Source organism: Eretmochelys imbricata, chromosome 8, assembly GCF_965152235.1.
Source record: "Eretmochelys imbricata isolate rEreImb1 chromosome 8, rEreImb1.hap1, whole genome shotgun sequence".
In the NCBI taxonomy this organism is placed as follows: Eukaryota; Metazoa; Chordata; order Testudines; family Cheloniidae; genus Eretmochelys; species Eretmochelys imbricata.
The window spans coordinates 52,492,891-52,513,224 of NC_135579.1; the positions used below are offsets into that span (position 1 = coordinate 52,492,891).

At 43.2% G+C, this 20,334-nt stretch overlaps 1 protein-coding gene across 4 annotated transcripts; it reads right to left on the reverse strand.

Annotated features, from left to right (window-relative positions):
• Window positions 1-2,941: 2,941 nt before the first annotated feature.
• On the reverse strand, window positions 2,942-19,082 carry LOC144268896 (torsin-1A-interacting protein 2-like). Of its 4 annotated transcripts, none has more exons than XM_077824199.1 (6): window positions 18,923-19,082; window positions 17,607-17,782; window positions 13,247-13,816; window positions 11,332-11,421; window positions 8,755-9,541; window positions 2,942-5,582 (listed from the first exon to the last, which is right to left on the reverse strand). In XM_077824199.1, exons 2-5 carry the CDS (start codon window positions 17,638-17,640, stop codon window positions 8,757-8,759), a joined length of 1,479 nt encoding a protein of 492 aa, XP_077680325.1. In that variant the 5' UTR covers window positions 17,641-17,782; window positions 18,923-19,082; the 3' UTR covers window positions 2,942-5,582; window positions 8,755-8,756. The 4 variants fall into 4 exon arrangements, with proteins under 4 accessions (XP_077680325.1, XP_077680324.1, XP_077680326.1 ...); XM_077824198.1 differs by having other exon boundaries at window positions 2,942-5,924; XM_077824200.1 differs by adding an exon at window positions 16,147-16,223 and having other exon boundaries at window positions 2,942-9,541.
• Between the last annotated feature and the right edge of the window lie 1,252 nt (window positions 19,083-20,334).

A 20,334-nucleotide genomic window follows, 5' to 3' on the forward strand; every position in this document is an offset into this window, starting at 1 on the left:
TTCTAATCCTGCTACAGTTTTCTTGGTCATTCTTGGACATGTAGACCAGTTTTCTTATGAAGGAGAGCAATGCCATCTGGTGGTGAAAATGTGTATTTAAAGAGCCACCATTTGAGTTCCATCAGCAGGATCTCAGCATTTGGAATTAATATTTAGTCAAGCAACACTAACCACATTTTTGTATCTCCCTCCCTTCAGCTTAACTCCTCCACCTTGTCTATTTCTGCATCATTTCCTTCTACCCTGCCTGCTTCTCAGTGAAAAACTTGTCCTACAGCCACAGAATCAGGGTCTTAATCTCCTTCATTTTAGCTGGGAGCACTTACACTTTATTTGCTGTCATAGGAAATGCTCAAATAAATTGTAAATAAATAAATAAATAAATTATGCTCAAATAAACTGGTTAGTCTCTAAGGTGCCACAAGGACTCCTTTTCTTTTTGCGAATACAGACTAACACGGCTGTTACTCTGAAACCTGTCATAGGAATGTTACTGATTACCCAATTGGCCTAAATTTCATTTAGGACTTGGTGGTTATTTTGTATGTATTGACACACATGGCTGACAGCTTTCAGTCTAAGCACTGACTCGTCTGATTTTGTATTTCTCTATAAGATTATATAGCAGCTCACACAAGTGTAAAAGGAAACAAATAATGGTATTATTTTCCCGCAGGTTTCCCCTGATCCAGGCCAGAGGAAGAAGGAACTAATTTAACATTCCAAGTACTCACGTCCTCCTTTTAACCACTAGGCACTGGGTGTATCTGCAGCACCTGCTACCCTTCATATAGCTTATCAGGAAAGCCTAATTCCGGTACTCAAGGGATAATGGTATGCGAATGTTCATCACTTTGATTTGAAATGGTCATTTAGGACCTGAGCCAAAGCCAGCTGAAGTCAATGGAAAGACTCTCATTGACTTCAATGGGCTTTGGATCAGGCCTTTAAAGGTGTGAATGAATAAAAAAATTAATTGGACTGTGTTTTTCTTTTTTCATCATGAAATAGCTGTTACTCCATAATGAGGGCTGTTTGGTTTTGGGTTTTATTTAATTTTTCTCAGGAATTTATCTGTGTTTGTTACTACTACAACAAAAACAGGTGAAAATCGGTGCATAAAACTGTTAATTTTTCTGGGTAAATATCGGGGTTTATTGTGCTGGATGGAAGGACAGGGAAAACATATTTAGTAGATTAAATCTTTGGTGAATGGAATTCAGTGTGGTTTGCTGCAGAACTAAAACGGAACTCAAAGCACAATGCCACCTCGGAGTTAAAGAAAACAATACATCTCTAAGCCCCAAATAAAACTTTTCATTTGAATAAACAGTTTACTGTGGTAGACTTAGAACTATTAGCCTCTATATTTACATTTAATAATTGAGCCACATCATTTGCAGCACAACTTCATCCTTTTCTCCTGTTTTTTTTTTAAACTTTCAAATACTTCCTTGTGTTCTGAAATATATTCTGACAGTTTCATTTTCTTCCAATTTTAGTGTGTCAAATCTTTAAACCGTTATCTGCTAACAGCTTGAAATGTGTACGTGGTGGGTGTGAGATTCACCAGAACGTTCAGATGCACATGCATTTCAGAGCTTGCAAGCATGCCTGTTTATTGTGTGTCTCTTCTAGACTAATACATCGCCTTACTTCAACAGGCAGCTTTGCATATACACACAGACTAATGTATTATTGTAATACATGTATATCATGCAATGTATTGTATTTTCTTAATAGAACAAGTTATTTTTTAATATATTTGAGTGACACAAAAGTAGGGTGAAATCGGTGAAAAAAACAAATAATACCTTTTGTAAAGCCCAGGTTTTTTTGGTAAAAATCTGTTCAAACTGAAAACATAGGGGCTTATCCATCCATACTCCATGCATGAGAGTCAAGTGTCCAAGGGAACCTCTCTGCGTGACCCCACCAATTGCAGGTTTGACCTTACTCAGAAGGACTTCGGTCCAAGGAATATAGCACGTGAATTACCAGATGCATTGACACAGTGTGAGGGCAGCTCCTAGAAGGAGGAGGTTCTTATTTTCAGTTTTTACAGATTTAAACAAGATTATGGACACACACATTGCTTGATAGTCATACAAGTCTGTTGCTTTGTAAATGTTGAAAAATCGTGTTCTGAAATGGCCATGGACCTGATACAAAACCCACTGAAACTGATGGGAATCATTCCATTGACTGCAGTGAGTTTGGATCCAGTCCTATATGAGTGATACCTTGCACTTACAGTGTATAATGCCTTTCACTCAATTTGCTCCAAACAATCTACCAATGTAATTATCCCCATTTTATGGATAGGGAAACTGAGCCAAAGATAGGTAAGGTGACTTGCCCAAGGCTACAGAGTTAATCAGTGACAGAACTGATAGTAGAACTCAGGTCTTTGGTCTCCCAATGTTCTGTTCTAATAGACAACTCTATCATCCCATAATTGTTTTCAGAATCTGATTAAAAATAAATTCTTAATTTCAAAGTGTCTAGATATCTATACTTGTTATGCAGAGGAAGCTTGCATAAGAACTTCCTTTGTTCTAGTTAGCGCTCGATGTCTCTTGCTTTCATGATCATAGTCCTGCAAAACCTTTTAAAACTGTCTTTAAAAATAATCAGAAACCACTTGGTTGATGATGGTTTCTTTTTTTCCTGAATATGTTTAAAACATAAAAGACAATGAGCAAGACCATCAGGTAGCGTAAATCTGTGTAGTGCCATTGAAGTCACGGAGCAATGTTGACTTACACCAGGTGAAAATCTAGTCAGCCCGTTATCTTTCCCTGAATCTGGCCCGAAAAGTTCAGACAGGTTCCACAGCTGTGAAATCTCACAAGTCCATATAGAATCTTCCAATGTCACCTGCCCTGCCTTGAATGTTTCTGTTCGACAATAGACGCCACTCACATTTCTAGTTCAACACTTTTATTGGAACAGAGGTTCAGGTCCCTGATGATAATATTAACAGCATGAGAGAATCCAACTGATGTGTACGCTTTCTGAAAACAGGAGTTCAAAAACACCAGTGCATGCAGGCTCAAAGACGACTATCTTGGAGCCCCTCCATAGTTGCTGATAAAGCTGCTTCAGTTGCCCTGTTTCCACTGGCTTTCAAATACAAGCTGATTTAGTGTTGCACGGGATTGCTGGGTTCAGCAACTGCCTGCTCCAAAGCCATAGAAGTCCTGTGGAAAGGACATGATTGCCTTAAATCAGCAGTGGAGGGGGTCCCAGGTATTCCTCTTCAGCCATCTGTCTGTCTTATCTCCAGGTTTCTCTCTCTGGTGAGGGTGTTACTGAATCCTCCATCACACATCAGAAGACCAGAGTAAATGACTGAGGTTTACATTTGGTAATTGACCATCTGAATGAAAAGGGCATATTCTTTGGAATCTATGGAATACAAATGCACAAGCTTCAAGTGTATAGTTTGCTAAGACTGGACCAGAAGCCAAGCCCCAAAATATAGAGTTAATGCTGACTGCTGCCACCAGTGTGACAGAAAAAGACAGAGCAGAGTGTGTTAAGCATGCAATATCTGAGGGCAGGTGTTGCAGGGAAGCAATACACTAGCCTTCCCCATCCACCCACATGGAATCCCAGTGACTCAATGAAACTCCACGTAAGCACAATGGTCTACGCATGCTCAGTTGCAGTCAGAGGCTGATCCAGAGTTAATCAGAACAGAAAGACACTCTATCTTCACTAAGCTTTGGATCAAGCTTTGAGATGGGCTATGTTAGCATAGGACCTGTCCTGACTTCTACGTATGGCTCTGTCCTATACAACAGATTATCATGTATGTGCACTAAAACTCACTAGAAATATATGAACAATTTATAAAAAGACAAGGGCTTCAGTCCAACATTTAAGTCTTTGTTGGGTTCTTTTACAACCTCATGATGTATTTTTTTTAAAAACTACTTTAAGAAACACAAGGAAGTTTTCCTTTAAAAAAGCATAAAATCTCTCTGCGCTGCAACAACTCGACTGGTTCATGCTCATGGGCCACATTGTCCACAGTGCCTTATGTGCCTGAGAATCATTCCTTTCCATTGCACAGAAGACAATGCAGTAGAAACTGAATACATAAAATTGTCTGTGAGTGGCACTTGACTTTTAGATGTTAATATTTTTTCAAATCATTGAACTTGCGCCATATAGTCTGCTCTCTTGCCGATTATTAAGTCAAAGCAAACAATAAATCCCAAGCCACGCAGAAAAACAAAAAAGTGCTTCCTTGTTGAGCACTTCTTTGATTAAAAATAAAAAGCATCCAAGTTCCCCCTACCCCAGATTTTGTACAAAAATGTTCCTTGGACTGGACCCCTTGGTTTGCTGAGTGTCAGCACAGAGAGAATTTTTACAGCCACAGTTATTCATTGTTCTCCTTAAAACCTGGATAGCCGAGTGTTAGGATGATGATTGCGTCCCAAGGAACACTTCAGAACACTAGCCCACCTTCTATAGTAAAACCTATTTCCATTCTGCAGGGGAGAGAAAACCACGTGCTTTTCAATACAAAAACTGGATCACATATAAAATGCCAACTACTTTGGAAAAATGAACAACAGTCCCAAGTCATGTCTTGAAATGGCCGGTCGTGCTGAAAAGCCACATCCAATGCATTCTGTTTGCAAGGATAAAAGCAGACATGCAAAATCGGGGCATGTGCTCTTCCCCCCACCCCCCAAAAATTCACTGTCTCAGTCCTGAGATTTGGAAATGCAGATGGGGCTGCATCCCTGGGGCTGCAGTGAAATGAGTGAATACTGTGAGCTGTGCTGTGAGTCAGCTTAGTCTTCCTTTGGAATGGTTCAGCAAGGCACCACTGGTGTGTGACACAGGCAGCATTGGTGTACAGTCATTAGAGGGTATTTTACAAAGTTACCCATCTCAGAGCGTCCAAGCATTTTCCTGTTGTTACTTAATTCAGATATAGTCTATGCCTTTGTGAGGCCTGTCTTGGGCAGTTCACCTTGTCTGCTTGGTTCTTCAGCCCACATATAGATTGCGTCCATCACAACGCGTCTTCCATTTGGGCAGTTATACTTGGAAGTAAGCTCCGCTCCTTGCCACAGCCTCTTCTTTTCCAACCAGAAGAGACTTGGGCCCTGATCTTGCAATGTGATCTGTACATCAGACTCTCTGTACCCACACAGGTGCAGGGAGTCTGCCTGCAGAGATCTCATTGCAGGATTGGGGCCTTAAGAGTTTTAGCCTAGTACCCTGAGTCCCCTCCAGCATGAGTTTAGTAGCTCTTCTCTAGACTCTTTCCAGAATGCATCAGTACCTGTGGACGTAACATGCTCCAAAGTGGCTCACGCTCTCCCTATGTTATGGACAGAAGATGATGTGCAATAATGTATTGGTGTGCACCAAGCTGGGGATCCATAAGCTTTCAAACAGTGAATAAAGTATTAGCTTGTTACCACCCATCAATGCACTCAGTTCCGCAGCCATATGAAGCACTCCTATTACTCTGAGTGGCTGCTCCCACGGGCTGGTGAGAAGGTGACCTCTCCCCGTGCAGAGAGATCCTATTGCAACGTGTCCTATAGGGGCTGAAATAAATACCTCTATTAACAAATGTCTAGGGAAATAAAAGTTAATCATAAAAGCTATTTATAGAGAGATCTGGAGGCAACTGTGAATTACAAGATTATTATGTCTGTTTGCTGTTACCAGTGACATTACAAACCATTGGCCGATCACCCTTCCCAGGGCTCTGGTGGGGGAGGAAATCTTCCTGAGAAAAGCCCTTCCCAAATTTCTCCTGTCCCCATCCAGCTTCCACCTTCTTGTCCCCCGAACTTCCACAGGATCTGGGGATACACTGCTACAGTGGTGGCTGCGACTTCCCCTTCTGTATGGGAGGGAGCAGGCGTGCAGGTGGAAGGTCCCCTCTGTACAGATAAAGGATGAGGGAAAAGATTTTGCCAAGGAGCAGAGTGTGAGTGGCCTGGGACATCACCAGTGACACAAAGAGGCCATTACAGCCTTGCTCCTGAAAGTTATTTTCTTTTAAAGGGGCTGTGATAACTGGCTGGCTTGGTGTCCATAAGGTGTGATAACTGAAGGGTGTGGAGGGTAGCTCCCTTATGGACACCCAGCCAGCCAGTTAGCTGTAAAATTCCTCTTGGTGTCTGTTCTCTGCTTGCTTTATCTGTAAAGAGTTAACTAGCCTACAGGTAAAAGAAAAGGAGTGGGCACCTGACCAAAAGAGCCAATGGGAAGATAAAACTTTTTAAAATTGGAAAAGAAACTTTCCCTTTGTCAGTTGTTCTCCAGGCTGCAGGAACACGGAGCAGCAATGCTGTAAACAGCTTTAAGCCAGGTATGATTATAGATTATCAATTCATACCTCCAACCTACTTATCTGAAGCCACAGATATGTAAGTAAAATTAGGGAATGTCTAAAAAGACGCGATTAGGGTTATTTCTTTTATTTCTTATTGGCTTGTAGACTTCTCTGTGCTAACTCCAGATGCTTTTGTTTGCTTGTAACCTTTAAGCTGAACCCCCAAAAAAGCTATTTTGGGCGCTTGATTTTTGGAATTTCTCTTTTAAAATCTAGCAAAAGCCTAAGTTTCTGATGTATTTTCTTTTTTGTTGTTGTTTGTAATAAAATTTACCTTTTTTAAGAACAGGATTGGATTTTCGCTGTCCTAAGAGATTTGTGCATATGCTGTTTGATTAGCTGGTAGCAACAGCTAATTTCCTTTGTTTTCTTTCTCAACTCTTACCCTGGGGGAGGGCTTGAGGATACCTCACAGGGAGGAAATTCCCAAGTGCTCCTTCCTGGGTCCAAGGGAGTTTTTTTGCATTTGGGTGGCGGCAGCATTTACCAAGCCAAGGTCAAAGAAAAGCTGTAACCTTGGGAGTTTAATACAAGCCTGGCGTGGCAAGTATTAATTTTTAGAATCCTTGCGGGCCCCCACCTTCTGCACTCAGATGACAGAGGGGGGATTCAGCCTTGACAGGGGTTACGTCAAGTTAAACATTTTAAAAAAACCAACGCAACAACCTTCCTTCACCTGTGTTTTAAGTATCATCCTAGTTTAAATAATCTAACTGAATTTAAAAATCTAATCTGGTTTTAACACCATCAAGTTAACTACCTTCTTGCATTTCTCTCAGTCTGGACAATGAAATCACTTTCTAGTTAGTTTCGATTTCAGGTTCTCTTGCACAAACACAATGATGTGGGCTGGGTTCGGATGCTCTGACTCACCTTGAATAGTCCCTTGCTCCATCAAATAGTCCCTCTGAAGTCAATGGGCCAGATGCTCCAGTGTGATAAGTCCCCTGTGCACTATGTAACCAGTGCAAAGTGGGCTAAGAGGATGGAGATGGCCTGTGGAACTCTCTGCTTGTGGAAAGCTGGCAAAGTCATCTCCATCGCCAAACTGCACCAATGGGACATCTCGTTCTATTTAACATGAGCAAGAGGATCCGGAATCTGGCCCTTGGTTTGCAAATACTACACAGGGTTATTTGTGGTTCAGAAAGGCCTTCCACTGGCATTTTTAAAAAATCCTGGAAAAATCTAGTTTGGTTTTAGGTTTTGTCTGATACAGTTTGGGGGCAGATTTGATCTGACAGGTTCCCTTCTTAGATAATATGGATCAATATTTTATCAATCTTTTCTCTCCCATTACTACTCCCCTGCTCCTTTCTCTACCTGTGTTCCCTACCTGCTACTTTTCCTTCTTCTCCTTCTCCCGCTTTCAGAGTGGCCTCTCCTTTAACCATTACCAAATAGTGTCACTTGAAATGCAGCATCGTCACACAAATCTAAGAATCTTGAGATGCACAGCAGCTGGGAGACTTGGCACCTTTCCATATACAAGGGCTTCAGATTAGATTGAAGTAGCTACTTCAATAATACCTTCAGATTTCAAAGTCCCCCTGTGGAATTTCTCAGCATACTCCCCTCCTCCCCTGCAGGAGGAGTCCTTAGAACCACTGTCAACCTGATATTTTAATTGACTACTACTTTTAAAATTGCCATTTCTGGTTGAACACCCTATATACAGTGAACCAGATTCTCAGGGAGCTGTGCTGATTTACAGCAGCTAAGGCTCTGGCCAGTATATCCTAATTTTCTTCTTAAAATATCTCTGAAGTATTTTTAACTGGGGTGTTCTGCTCCCCCGTTTCTTTCAGTCAGGGAGAAAGAAACTGACACTGCAAAGGAAACAATGAAATCACCTTTTGCAAACTGCTGTCAAATGTAAACAAATAGGGCGGGGCGGGGGGGGAGATAAATATTTCAACTTAATTGCTTCTGTCAGTTATAGTAACCTCCTGTGTTACATGTATCTATAGTAGGTCCAATCGTTTCCAGGAGGAATCTGCTTGTCAAGGTGATGTTGTCCCTTCAATAACCACTCCCCTCCCTGTCTATTCCCCCCATTGGCCATCATCTTCTAGCTGTGCAGTTAGCAGTTTAAAGCACTAGCTCTTCCCATCTATTACTCCACAAATGGGAAGTATCATTCTAGTGTATATCCAACACGACTGGCTGAGACGGCTTAGCCAGTTAACGCCTGCACCATTGGGTCTCACTTTGAAAATTATAAAATCTTCCCAAGAGGTAAAAATAGATGTGACAGTGTCATGCTATTATAAAGTGAGCTCATTGTTCGTTAATGGCTCCAGATCCCTGACTTAGTAGTGACTTGCCTCCTCAACACAAAGGCTTTGGCTATCGTGGAAGCTGATTTCATTCACCTCTATGGTTTGGTTTGGAAAGAACAGCCATTGTTCTCTATGGCTTTTACTGGATGGACAGGCAGGACCAGGTGGGAGATGCGGCTCCACAACCCACTCAGCTTGTCGGTGTCCATGTGGTTGTAGGAGCTGGGAGTGTTGGCATTGGTGAATTTGGCCCAGAGGAAATCACGGACTCTCTCCTCAACCTGCTGTAGGTCCATATTAGCCTCCAGCTTCTCTTCCTCCAGCAGGACCGTTAAGAGCAGCGCCACGTCTTTGAAGGCTGCGCTCTCATGGTCGCAGTACTTGTAAAAGATCAAGGTGGAGCCAGCTGGCAGGGACTCAAACTGGTGCACCACTGCGGCCCTCTTGCCCTCCTCAAAGCCGGTGCTCAGCTCATAATCCACCTCCAGTTTAGCTTTGTCGCTGCTGAGCGTGGCTTTACCAGCTCCGTCAATCTGGATCGTGCTGGCACGGAGTGAGGTGGAGTAGGCATCTGCAATACAGTTGCTCAGGCACTTTAAGGTTTCTTCACCTTCATGGGCAGCAGTAAAGATTAAAATAGCTGGCTCGGTATGACTGGAAGTGTTGAGATGCCTCTGCAATAATTTTCGCCCTCTAACCCACAGATAGGAGCTCTGGCCCGGAAATCTGTCCTTCAGCTGGTTAAACCCAGACAAGAAGGCCTCCAAGGCTGGATTTTTTGGCACATGGTCGGGCTGGGAAGTATAGTAGCCATTGCAATATATGCTGAGACAAACTACAAGTATCAGGACTCCCAGTGAAGCTGCAGGAGAGGCAAGACCTGTTAGAGAAGGTTGAGGGGAAGGGACGAGAGAAAGTGAAAGAGACATGAGTACAGTGGCATGCTCGAGGCTAGCATAGGATATGCCTTTGTCTTTATCCATCTCCCAGACCCCAACACCTACTTTCTAATGGAAATGATGGGCTTAACACATCACCCTAGTGATGGCCCTGAAAATGTTTAATGTAGCGCTGAAAAAGAACCCTCTTCCCTGAGGTCTGAGGACTTGCTCTGCCACGGAGCAGAGGGCCCTACAAATCCACAGACTGAGCTACGGCCCGCAGCTTCGGAACCATGGTGTGAGATCCTACACATTCCCTTGGGAAACTTCAGTCCTTTATGTGATTTATTGCCTTTTCCCCCTAGAATTTAATGCACCAAATCCCAATCCGACAGCACTTTTTCATAGCTGTTTTCTAATGCAGCTTTGTAGGCCATCAGTTTAGGGCACTCACTGGCGTGGTGGAGCTGCTGGGTGTTCAGCCTTCCAAAATCCAGTCTGCTTACTGATGCCGAAATAGCTTATCTATCTAAGGTATTTATATGGTCCCCAGTGCTGTAGTGTCTGAGTGCCTCACAATCTTCAGTGGACTTATCCTCAACAGCCCCGTGAGGCTGGGATGTATTACTCCTGTTTTATGGATGGGAAACTAAGGCACAGAGACAGCAAGGCCCAGATCCGTAAGGGTATTTAGGCCCCTCACTCTCATTGATTTAAATGGGAGTGAGGCACCTAAATATCTTATCAGATCTGGGGCTAAGGGCCAGATTGTTAACTGTATTTATTTAGACATTGCTGTGCTCAGCATTGCAATGCCTAACTACTTGGAAGCCTAAATCTCTTTTTCAAAAGGGACTGTGGTATTTACAATCCTAAAAGCCATTGGATTTCGATGGGATTTTGGGCCCCTTAAGCGCCTAAATCACTTTTGCAAATGAGATTTAGACTCCTCACTCAGTCAGGTGGCACAAGGCTGAGCGCAGCAATGCCTAAATACCTTTAAAAATCTGGGCCTTAGGAAATTGCCCAAGATCCCACATGCAGAACAGAGGATTGGATCCCAGTCTCCCAAGTCCCAGGCTAGCCACCTAGCCACCAGACTAGCCTCAGCCTTTTAGCTCAAATCTTAAATAAAGATTTAGCAGCTTAACTTTAGTCACCTTTTCTTAAAATCTTTGCCAGTATTGCCGAGTACAAGTACCTTGTTGGGTATTTATTTTAAAGAGACAGTGGCCACCTCACCACGTCCCAGCAGGGAGAAGGGGACAAGTTACTTGGAAGGCCCTGTCATTGTTGCCAAGGCATGGTGCTGTGGGGCTGGATTATGGTGAAGGAAGCATGCCTTCCTGCACAGCGAGCAGGTCGTGTCCCTTCACACCTTTCCAAGCCCTGGGAACTTTAGGGAAATCCCATGTACTATGGGACTGAGCCAGACACACCTTGGTTATGGATGAGAGTTGCTTTCCATTTCAAACCCACTTCTCTAAAAACCCCAATAAACTAAATTTGCAGCAGTTTTCGCAAATCCCAGGCAAAAGAGTTAATCCACCTCCGCAAGAGCCTCCCGTCAACACAGGGGGTTAAACTGGTATAACCACGTCACTCAGGGGGTTGAATTTTTCACACCCCTGAGTGACGCAGCTATATCGATGTAAATTTGTAGTACAGACCTGGCCTGAGAGGCCTGAGTGAAAGGTCTGAATGTGTTTCATTATCTGATCCTGGTTGCTGATTTTTTCCAGGGGAACTGTGAACAACGTAACGCATGAGGAAACCTTCCCGTTCTCACCATTGCCTAAAAAGGGCTTCTCCTTCTCTGGTGTTGCTTCCTGCCTGGTCTCTGTCTCTTGTGGATGGGCTTCAGCCTCTGACTTCACCACTGTGGGTCAGATATTTTAAAAAAAAAAAAAGGGAGATGAAGTTTGCCACTCACTAGTAAAGTCAAAAATTAGTCTAATCACACTACTAAAATAAAGTCTGCATCCACAGAACACATGGCAAATCTGTGATACTGCTTTCAGCTGCAGATGCCTCTGCTCTGGGAGGCTGTCACCACCCTGCAAAGAATGGAAAGGAACATGCAGCTCTTTAAAGCCCCTCACAATTTCCCTTCTTCTCGAGCAGAAGAGAGTCCCACGGAGTGAGAATAAGCCAGCTGGGATATGTGCTGAGCTAGAGATAGCTTCATGCCCACTCAGCTCTTTGGAAATTGCAGCTCGTCCCCGGTCAGCTCAGCCTCCAAATCTTGGGTAGAGCAAGAATCTTCATAACATGCTCCACCAGCAAGCATCAGTGGGGATGGGGAAGAGAGGCTGATGAGAGTTGTTTCTTACCCAGCTAAAGTCTCTGCAATAGCTGCAAAGCTGGGTGAAATGTCCTATGAACAGAAGCTGCCTTCTATTGTGATTAAATGCTTAAAGTGCAGTTCTGCTCTGAAAAGCCTCTGTGTAAGAACTGAACCTTCTCAGAATAGCTCTGCTCTTGGTGTGTACTCAGTCAGACCCGCTGAGTTTAGTGACAAAAGTATATTCTTGCTGCTCATTACTTCTGAACCACTGCAGCCCAGAGAAAGTGAGCTAGAGCAGCAGTTCTCAGCCAGGGGTCCGGGGGCCCCGAGCAGTTCTCAGGGGGTCTGCCAAGCAGGGCCAGCATTAGACTCACTAGAGCCCAGGTCAGAAAGCTGAAGCCTCGCCGCCCTGAGCCCTGCCACCTGGGGCTGAAGCCGAAGCATGAGCAACTTGGCTTCACGGGGCCCCTGTGGCATGGGGCCTCACGCAATTGCCCTGCTTGCTACCCCCAATGTTGGCCCTGGCTTTTATACAGGGGTGCTGGAACAATTTGTACAGTGGGGGTGTTGAGAGCCATTGAACCAAACTGTAAACCCTGTATATGATGGAAACCACTTCAAGCCAGGGGGTGCAGCTGCTGCACCCCCAGCTTCCCTAGTTCCAGCATCTATGCTTTTATATGAAGAAAAACAGTTGTTGTGGCACAGCTAGGCCATGGAGGTTTTATAGCATGTTGAGGGGGCCTCAGAAAGATATAGGTTGAGAACCCCTGAGCTAGAGTCTGTTCTGTCTTATGCATCATCAACAGGATTATCACAAACTTTCAGTCAGTCACATTTGTGTGTCAATTTACTGAAGGTAATTCGGTTGTACGGGTGTCACTGAGGTCACACTTTGGCCTGCAGAACCTCTTCTGCTGCTGGTGGGGGTGATGATACACAAGAAGGAAATAACTAGGGCCAGTTCAACATTTTCCATTCAGAACTGTTTTTTCCAATGGAAAATTGGGGTTTCAATGAAACAAAACTATTCATGAACAAAGCCCCTGGTTGCTGTGAAGACTTTCAACTTTTTGTTGGAAAAAACAAACCTGCAAAAACCAAAAAAGAGTTTTCATTTTACAATTAAAAGTCTAAATTTTCCACAGAACAGAAACTCATTTGCTGACCAGCTGTAGAAGCAACTGTGTTGACTCTGAGGCCAGAATGAGTTTGCAGGACTGGCAATCTGGGAAAACATCTTCCTACTTGTAAACCCGGCACATGTGATCTGCAATCCTTGACTGAGAGACAAACCCCTCAATGCCATTCTTACAAAGCCGCTTTTCAGAGATTAACCACACATTAAATTGAAGGCAAGGGATCTGCAGACCTTAAACATGGCAGCACTTTGTCGTGCAAACTACTGTTGACTCACCTTCAGTCGAGTGTCTCTTCCGCGCAGTGTCTTGGGGTCTTTCTTCTTCCTTGTTTGAGATACTCTCTTTCATTGATTCCAGGAAGTCTGCAGATGAAAGTGTGGTTTCTTGGATTATGGGATCTTGTGGCTCTGCACTGGGGGTGGATACACTGTTCTCTTCTGTTGGGGGTTCCCCTATGATTTTCTCCTCCAGAGCTACTGGCACTGAATCTGTTTTCCTTTCACCGAAGAAAGATACTGTGTCTTTGTCCAGGGAATAGTCTGGTAAGCTCATTGGGTTAAGGTTCAGAAGGCCTGGAGACTCCTTAGTGTATGTTTTCAGAGAAATTCCATCAGAACTCACTGGCCTTCCCTCTGAGGAATCCTCTTCATCTACTGCGGAGGAGCTTCCAGACACACTGTTTGTCTCTTGGGGACCTAGCGTTTCTATTTCTAAGGAGGTTTTCAGTTGGACAGAGGCAGAATCTTCAATCATCTTTTCTTGGTGGGTCCTCAATACATTTTCACCTTCTTGGACCTGGGAAGTCCTCTCCTCCTTTCTTCTCATCAATTCTTGGGCCAGATAGGCTGTGGGATCAAAAGTCAAATACTGTTTATTTTCTTTAATATAAAGGTCAAGAATACTGAGTTGCCGACTAGTTTTCTACAAACTCCCACCAAAACTCCTAGTCCTATATGTTCCAAAACTGACACACAACAAGAATGGTGATGAGATTCCCATGACCCCTCACCATCAATGAACTACACTGGGCCATCTTCATAGAAGTCTCAACCTGGCCTCTAAATTTGTGCCTGCCACTCTGCAAATACAATAATTTGTTCACGCTAATGGTCCTGCAAAGATTGGATCCTGACTATTTTAGAAATTTACCCCTCTTTCTGTACTCTACACCCAGCTGTCAAGATCAGCCAGGACATTTAAATGGTCACCGAGAGTCTTAGGTGGAAGTCCCTTGACTCTGAAAGTATAGTCCATCAAATTGCAGGATCTGCTATAAGGCCTAACTATGTATCTGGGGTTTCCTTAGTTGGTAGGTCAAGGAGAAGAGGATGTAGATTATGTTTTGTGGTTTGGGGAGTTTCCACTAGTGATGTTGACATGGTAGCAGATTGATCTGAGTGATTTCAAAACATTTCTTTGCAACTACTGTATATAAAAAATATAACTTGCTTCTGCTATATTTCTGATTCTTATTCATTGACTTTCCGTGGCTGTTCTACCAAAGAATTTAGGTATGTTTGCAGAAACAGAAATTTAAAGCAAATATTAGAGAATATTTGCACAAAGGAAGTTTTGAACTTGTAAATATAAGTATCTGTGTTAGGAACCTGAATCTTAGACTTCCAATCAGGGAACAAACAACAGGTATAAGTGAGCTATAGGATGTAGCAAAACTACCCAACATGGTTCAGATTTCAAATACTAAATATTTGCAACAACCAGCTCACAAAAAATCTGCAGATTAAGAACTATTATCATACGGAAATTATTCAGCAAATAATTTTGAATACAAAATAAATCTGACAAAATTGTAAGATGCTCCCAGACAATTCAAGAACAGGGAAAAAATATATCTTTGTTGAATACAATCTTTACTAAGAATTACCCACTGAATTCTATTAGCATCAGTGTGGACTGAGTAAAGTGATCTTATGTGTTCAGAAGTTCTTTGGGGGGCAATGGGGACTGTCATTTATCTGTTTTACACTAGCACAGTGGTTCTCAAACTTATTTGATTGTAGCGTGGTATGGGAGCAGTTTTAATGCAGAAAAGACCTGATCAAGAATTTCACCCTGTAGTGTTTCTCAGCAAAAAACTGTCTGAGAGGGAAAGCAACTGGTCAGTCAGTGAAAAAGAATGTTACACCATTGTCTATGCCCTGGAAAAGCTACGCCCATGTGCTTGGGGACGGCGTTTCCACCTGCAAACCGACCATGCTGCACTACAGTGGCTTCATATCACCATGGGAAATAACAAAAAACTTATTCGGTGGAGTTTAGCTCTCCAAGATTTTGATTTCGACATCCAACACATCTCAGGAGCTTCTAGCAAAGTGGCTGATGCACTCTCCCGTGAAAGTTTCCCAGAATCAACTGGTTAAAATTGTCCTTGAGATGTGAAAAATATTGTTAGTCTTTATGTACTTGGTAGTATATTTAGAGGTGCATGTGTCTTATAACTCTGTTTTTCCTAGAGCTCTAGGAAGAAATCCCAGCCAGCGTTTCACCCTAGCTGAGATTGGGGGGCACGTCATAAATATAAAGGGAAGGGTAAACCCCTTTAAAATCCCCCCTGGCCAGAGGAAAAATCCTTTCACCTGTAAAGGGTTAAGAAGCTAAAGGTAACATCGCTGGCACCTGACCAAAATGACCAATGAGGAGACAAGATACTTTCAAAAGCTGGGAGGAGGGAGAGAAACAAAGGGTCTGTGTCTGTCTGTATGCTGCTTTTGCCGGGGATAGAACAGGAATGGAGTCTTAGAACTTTTAGTAAGTAATCTAGCTACGTATGTGTTAGATTATGATTTCTTTAAATGGCTGAGAAAGGAACTGTGCTGAATAGAATGACTATTCCTGTCTGTGTGTCTTTTTTGTAACTTAAGGTTTTGCCTAGAGGGATTCTCTACGTTTTGAATCTAATTCATTGTGTCTGTAGTAGTTTACACCTCCCAACACACCAGCACAAATACTGATAAAAATAATCAACTTGCAACTCTCACTAAATATGAAAAACAGTAAGGCACTGATTCAAACAGAGCCAACGATCCATTGTCATAAGAGCAAAAGCAACACCGCAGTTGTGATTGATGCTTACAATGAAAGGTGCACCCAGCGTCATAGCAAACGGATTAACGCACAAATGGCAACGACTCTGTAGAATGCTATTCATACTTACCAGAAATCCATCAAAGGCACAGTGCTATCTGAGGATCTGATATGTCTGGAGGAATCAGCTTTGCTAGTTCTTCATTGCTGTGGGTAAAATGTGCACTTTTTTTTCCTCCTAAAGCGTCTCAGGCCCCTCCCCCCCCCCAATTTGAGACCCTCTGCACTAGAGAATAAAAGTACTCAGTATACATAGAAACAAAAATAAATTCTCCAGTTAGGCTTCTGAATACCCAAGTTGTGCACAGGTAGTTGGTGTGAGGATCATTCTGTTTTACATATGCAAAATCTGGGGCCAGTGGGCTAGAGGCCATGTGTTGAACAGTTGGTCTATTATGTGACCAGCTATAATTTCCTGGTCTCTGGGTTCTGTGGAATTTGGATCTCAGAACTGATCCAATTCTTCTTTGTATAGAAAACATGTCCCCTACAGGGGTTCTGGAACAATTTTTATAGTGGGGGTACTGAGAGCCATTGAACCAACCTGTAAACCCTGCATATAATGAAACCACTTCAAGCCAGGGGGTGCAGCAGCAGCTCCCTCAGAGCCCCTAGTTCCAGCACCTATGGTCCCCTAAGTCCACAACACGCTCAATTCTCAAACATAACCATATGCATGTTCTTAGGGAAACTGGGAACTTTAAATTCAGTTCTGCTTCCATTATTTAGTTCATCAGCAATAAAAGTCACTTTGTTAATTGCCCCAACTATTGGCCTGTGGGACCCCTGCCCACCCCTGCTCCACAAGATTAGACTTTCATTTAGGTGCTTGAAGCTTGATTATTTCAGAGGTCAGGAAGAAATTCCCCTCTATCCTCTACAGCAGAGCACAATTAGGTAACCGTACTGTGTTAATGTGTTGGAGGTGCAGGGCTGGAAAAGGTTCTCTTGTTCTGAAGCACTGGGCATTGATCATTGTCATGGATAGAACCCTGGACATAGGATAGGTATCTATGGTCTTGTCAACACAGGGATGGCTTGTTCTCACAACAGTCTGAAATTCAAACCACTAGGTTTGCTTTAAGTCTGAGAGAGACCAATAGTGACTGTCAGGGGCTTCCTTTTATTGAACTGGAAATACAGAAATGAAACAAGCTTTTTCCTTTCCAGGTTTTAGTTTCATTGAGGAGATTTTCTCTTCCGGTGTGTCTGAAAATGCTAGGGACAATAGCACTGGAGACATGCATGGAACTCCCTTAAGACTCAGCTTTTCAAGGAGAACTTTGTTTAAACACAGATGCTCCAGCGCAGGTGTGTGCATTCCCCCCACCCCCGAAATCCAGCCCATCCCTGCAAGCGTTTACCCACTGTGGCCCAACCCTATTCTTAAAGGGCCAGCTCCCATTTCCCTTATTATATCACTAGTAACAATGACAAATACAAAAGTACACAAATATTCAAAATTATTATTAAATCTGAACCTATTTCTAAAACATCTATTCCAGGGCCTCACATTCACACCAAACTTACTCTGATGAGGATCCTGGTCTCCATTTTCTGCCATTCTCTTGATCTTTTGGTGTTTTGGTTTCTTGACTAGATTGTTACACTTCCTGGTTAGGTCACACAGATGCCTGCTATCTTCTTTTTGGTCCGAATAGCTTGATTAGTCTCAACCAGCTCATGGAGACCAACCCCTGAGCCAACTAAATACAAAGAATAAAGCAATGACTCATACTGGAAAACTTGAGAGCTTCCCCACCACCACCACCAAAGCCATTAATAAAGCTGTTTGCAGCTGTGTGAAGCTGTTACCTTTATGATGGAATATACCGAGATACACCTCAGATAATCAGTGACATCTACAGACTTCAGGCCTAGTGCTGTTAACAAGCAGCTAATATGACTGTAAAGGTGTTCAACTGGGTCTATATGGGAGATCTTCAATTATGTTAAGATAACTCGACTGGAAAAAAAACATTTTTGCACATGTAGATCGAGCCCATGTAGACTAGGCCTAAGCTTTTATGTCTGAATCCCATTGGTGGGGCAGTGATTTGGGAAGTCGTACTGTACCTGTCAGTGATGTCTGTGTGGTCAGAGGACTTCAGTCTCCAGGGCTGTCGCACCAGCAATTTAATCCACTCATTTAAAATACGTTTGAATAAAACTGCCACACACAGAATATAAATGCTGGGGGGCTGGGGGAAGATGTTGAAGGGAAAAGGAAAGAGGAGGAAAGCTCTCAACCTGCCAAGTCACAAGAATATGAGCCTGGCTTTTGAACGCTATGTGAGGGAAAGACACAAATAACAGAGAAGAGCGATATGGGATTCAGTTTCTTCACGTAAGAAAGTTTTCTATTGTTTCAGTTTCAAGATGATGCATTTTGTGATGCCAATCATTTCTAGTCAGCACTAGTGAGCAGTGTATCCTGTCTTCAGACTTGGCTACCAGGAATGAGTAAGTACACGGGCAATTGAAAAGAGAAACTTTCTCTGATGGCAATCGGCTTGCATACAAGATTTCTGCTTAGTACAGGATCTATAGACACAGGACCAGCAGTCTGTGCCCTCTGTGCCTAATACAGAGTCTAATAAGATACTTCCCCACACCAGATGGCCTACCGTCTCTATTGTCATGACCTCTAACAGAAGGCAATGCCATATTTGGAGTTAAACAAACAAAACTGCTCCCTATGGAGGCAAGTGGTCAGATTTACAGCTCACATCCAGGAATTTCTGCACTCTGCCCCCCACTCCAATCCACCAGCTTTTGATTCCTCCTTTGTGTTATTTAGAAAGAGCAGGAAGTGAGAAAATTAACTCCAAGAGTTGAACACTTACTTGTGTGGATTGCAGCAGCTGCTCTTAGCGGGTATTTCTTAGCAGAGGGGTTGTTACAGGCAGATCTAAACTGCTCCCTACCACAAACGTCCCCAGGACCCTTCAGTTTCGATATTAGAGGGAAAACAGATCCTCCGAAATACACACACCCATAAGCTCTTAATCCTTCCACTGTCAACGTGACAGTGAACTTTGCACCCATCCAGGGTGCCATAGTGTGGAATGCTGGGATATGTAGTTCTTCCCCCACTCTTTGACTACAGTCACGTTTCTTTGAAGGAATAGTCCCTAGTCCTAGATCAGTCAGTGGCTTTGTTCTGATTACAGACATGTATTTTCAGGAAATCACTCATCTGTTTGGACTTATTTACAGAACTCTACAATTGCATAGAGCATCCATCAAACAGACTGTATCACAAACCACTTTAGATGTTAAATAATAGAATTAAATTTATTGCATCATCATCATGGCAAATCCCAAAGAGAGGTAGCCTCCTTGCAGCTCAAGTGCTACTCAGATGGATCTCTAGCTCAGTCCTTAAGTTGATCTGGCTGGATGCTCAGTCTCTGTCTATCATTCATAGCTCTGTGGTTTGAGCATTGGCCTGCTAAACCCAGGGTTGTGAGTTCAGTCCCTGAGGGGGCCATTTAGGGATCTGGGGCAAAAATTGGGGATTGGTCCTGCTTTGAGCAGGGGGTTGGACTAGATGACCTCCTGAGGTCCTTTCCAACCCTGGTATTCTATGATTCATGACCTTATCGCACCACCGAATTACCATCAAGCAGCCTCCAACCCCAGATTATAGCCAGCTCAGTATTAACCTGTCTCTATGGGACACTGAGCAGGTGGCAACTGTTAAATACTTAAGAAGCATCATACTGCTGGAGGAAGCTCGGAAGATGTGGATGCTTGTATAGCAGGAGCTGCTGCCATATTTCAAGCCCTTCAGTGATCTTTGTGGGAACATCATGACATCAAGCTTGCTATGAAGCTGCAGATCTATAGAACTATGGTTACACCAACTTTATTGTACAGCAGTGAGATGTGGATGCTGAGGAAGGCTGAAGAGAGTGGACTGATGTTTTTGATTCTTCATCAGCTGCTCCATATTAAGAAGCAGAACAAGATCAGCAATGAGGATATTCAGAACTGTCTCTGTCAGCCCTGGTGGCTTTCTTGGTACAGACCTATTATTAGGATGGAAGATCAATTAACAGAATTACAACAGAGGGAGAAATTATTAAGAGGCATAAGGCAAGGGAGAAAAGGGGTGATTTATGCAAGTAAAAAAAAATACGGAAGCAAAGATACTAAGACCTCACACTGTGGGCCATGTCTCCATGGAGTCAGTTCCTGTGGGCTGAAAAATGAAACTAGAACCAGTGGGGGATTGGGAAGGGAGTGGTCCGCA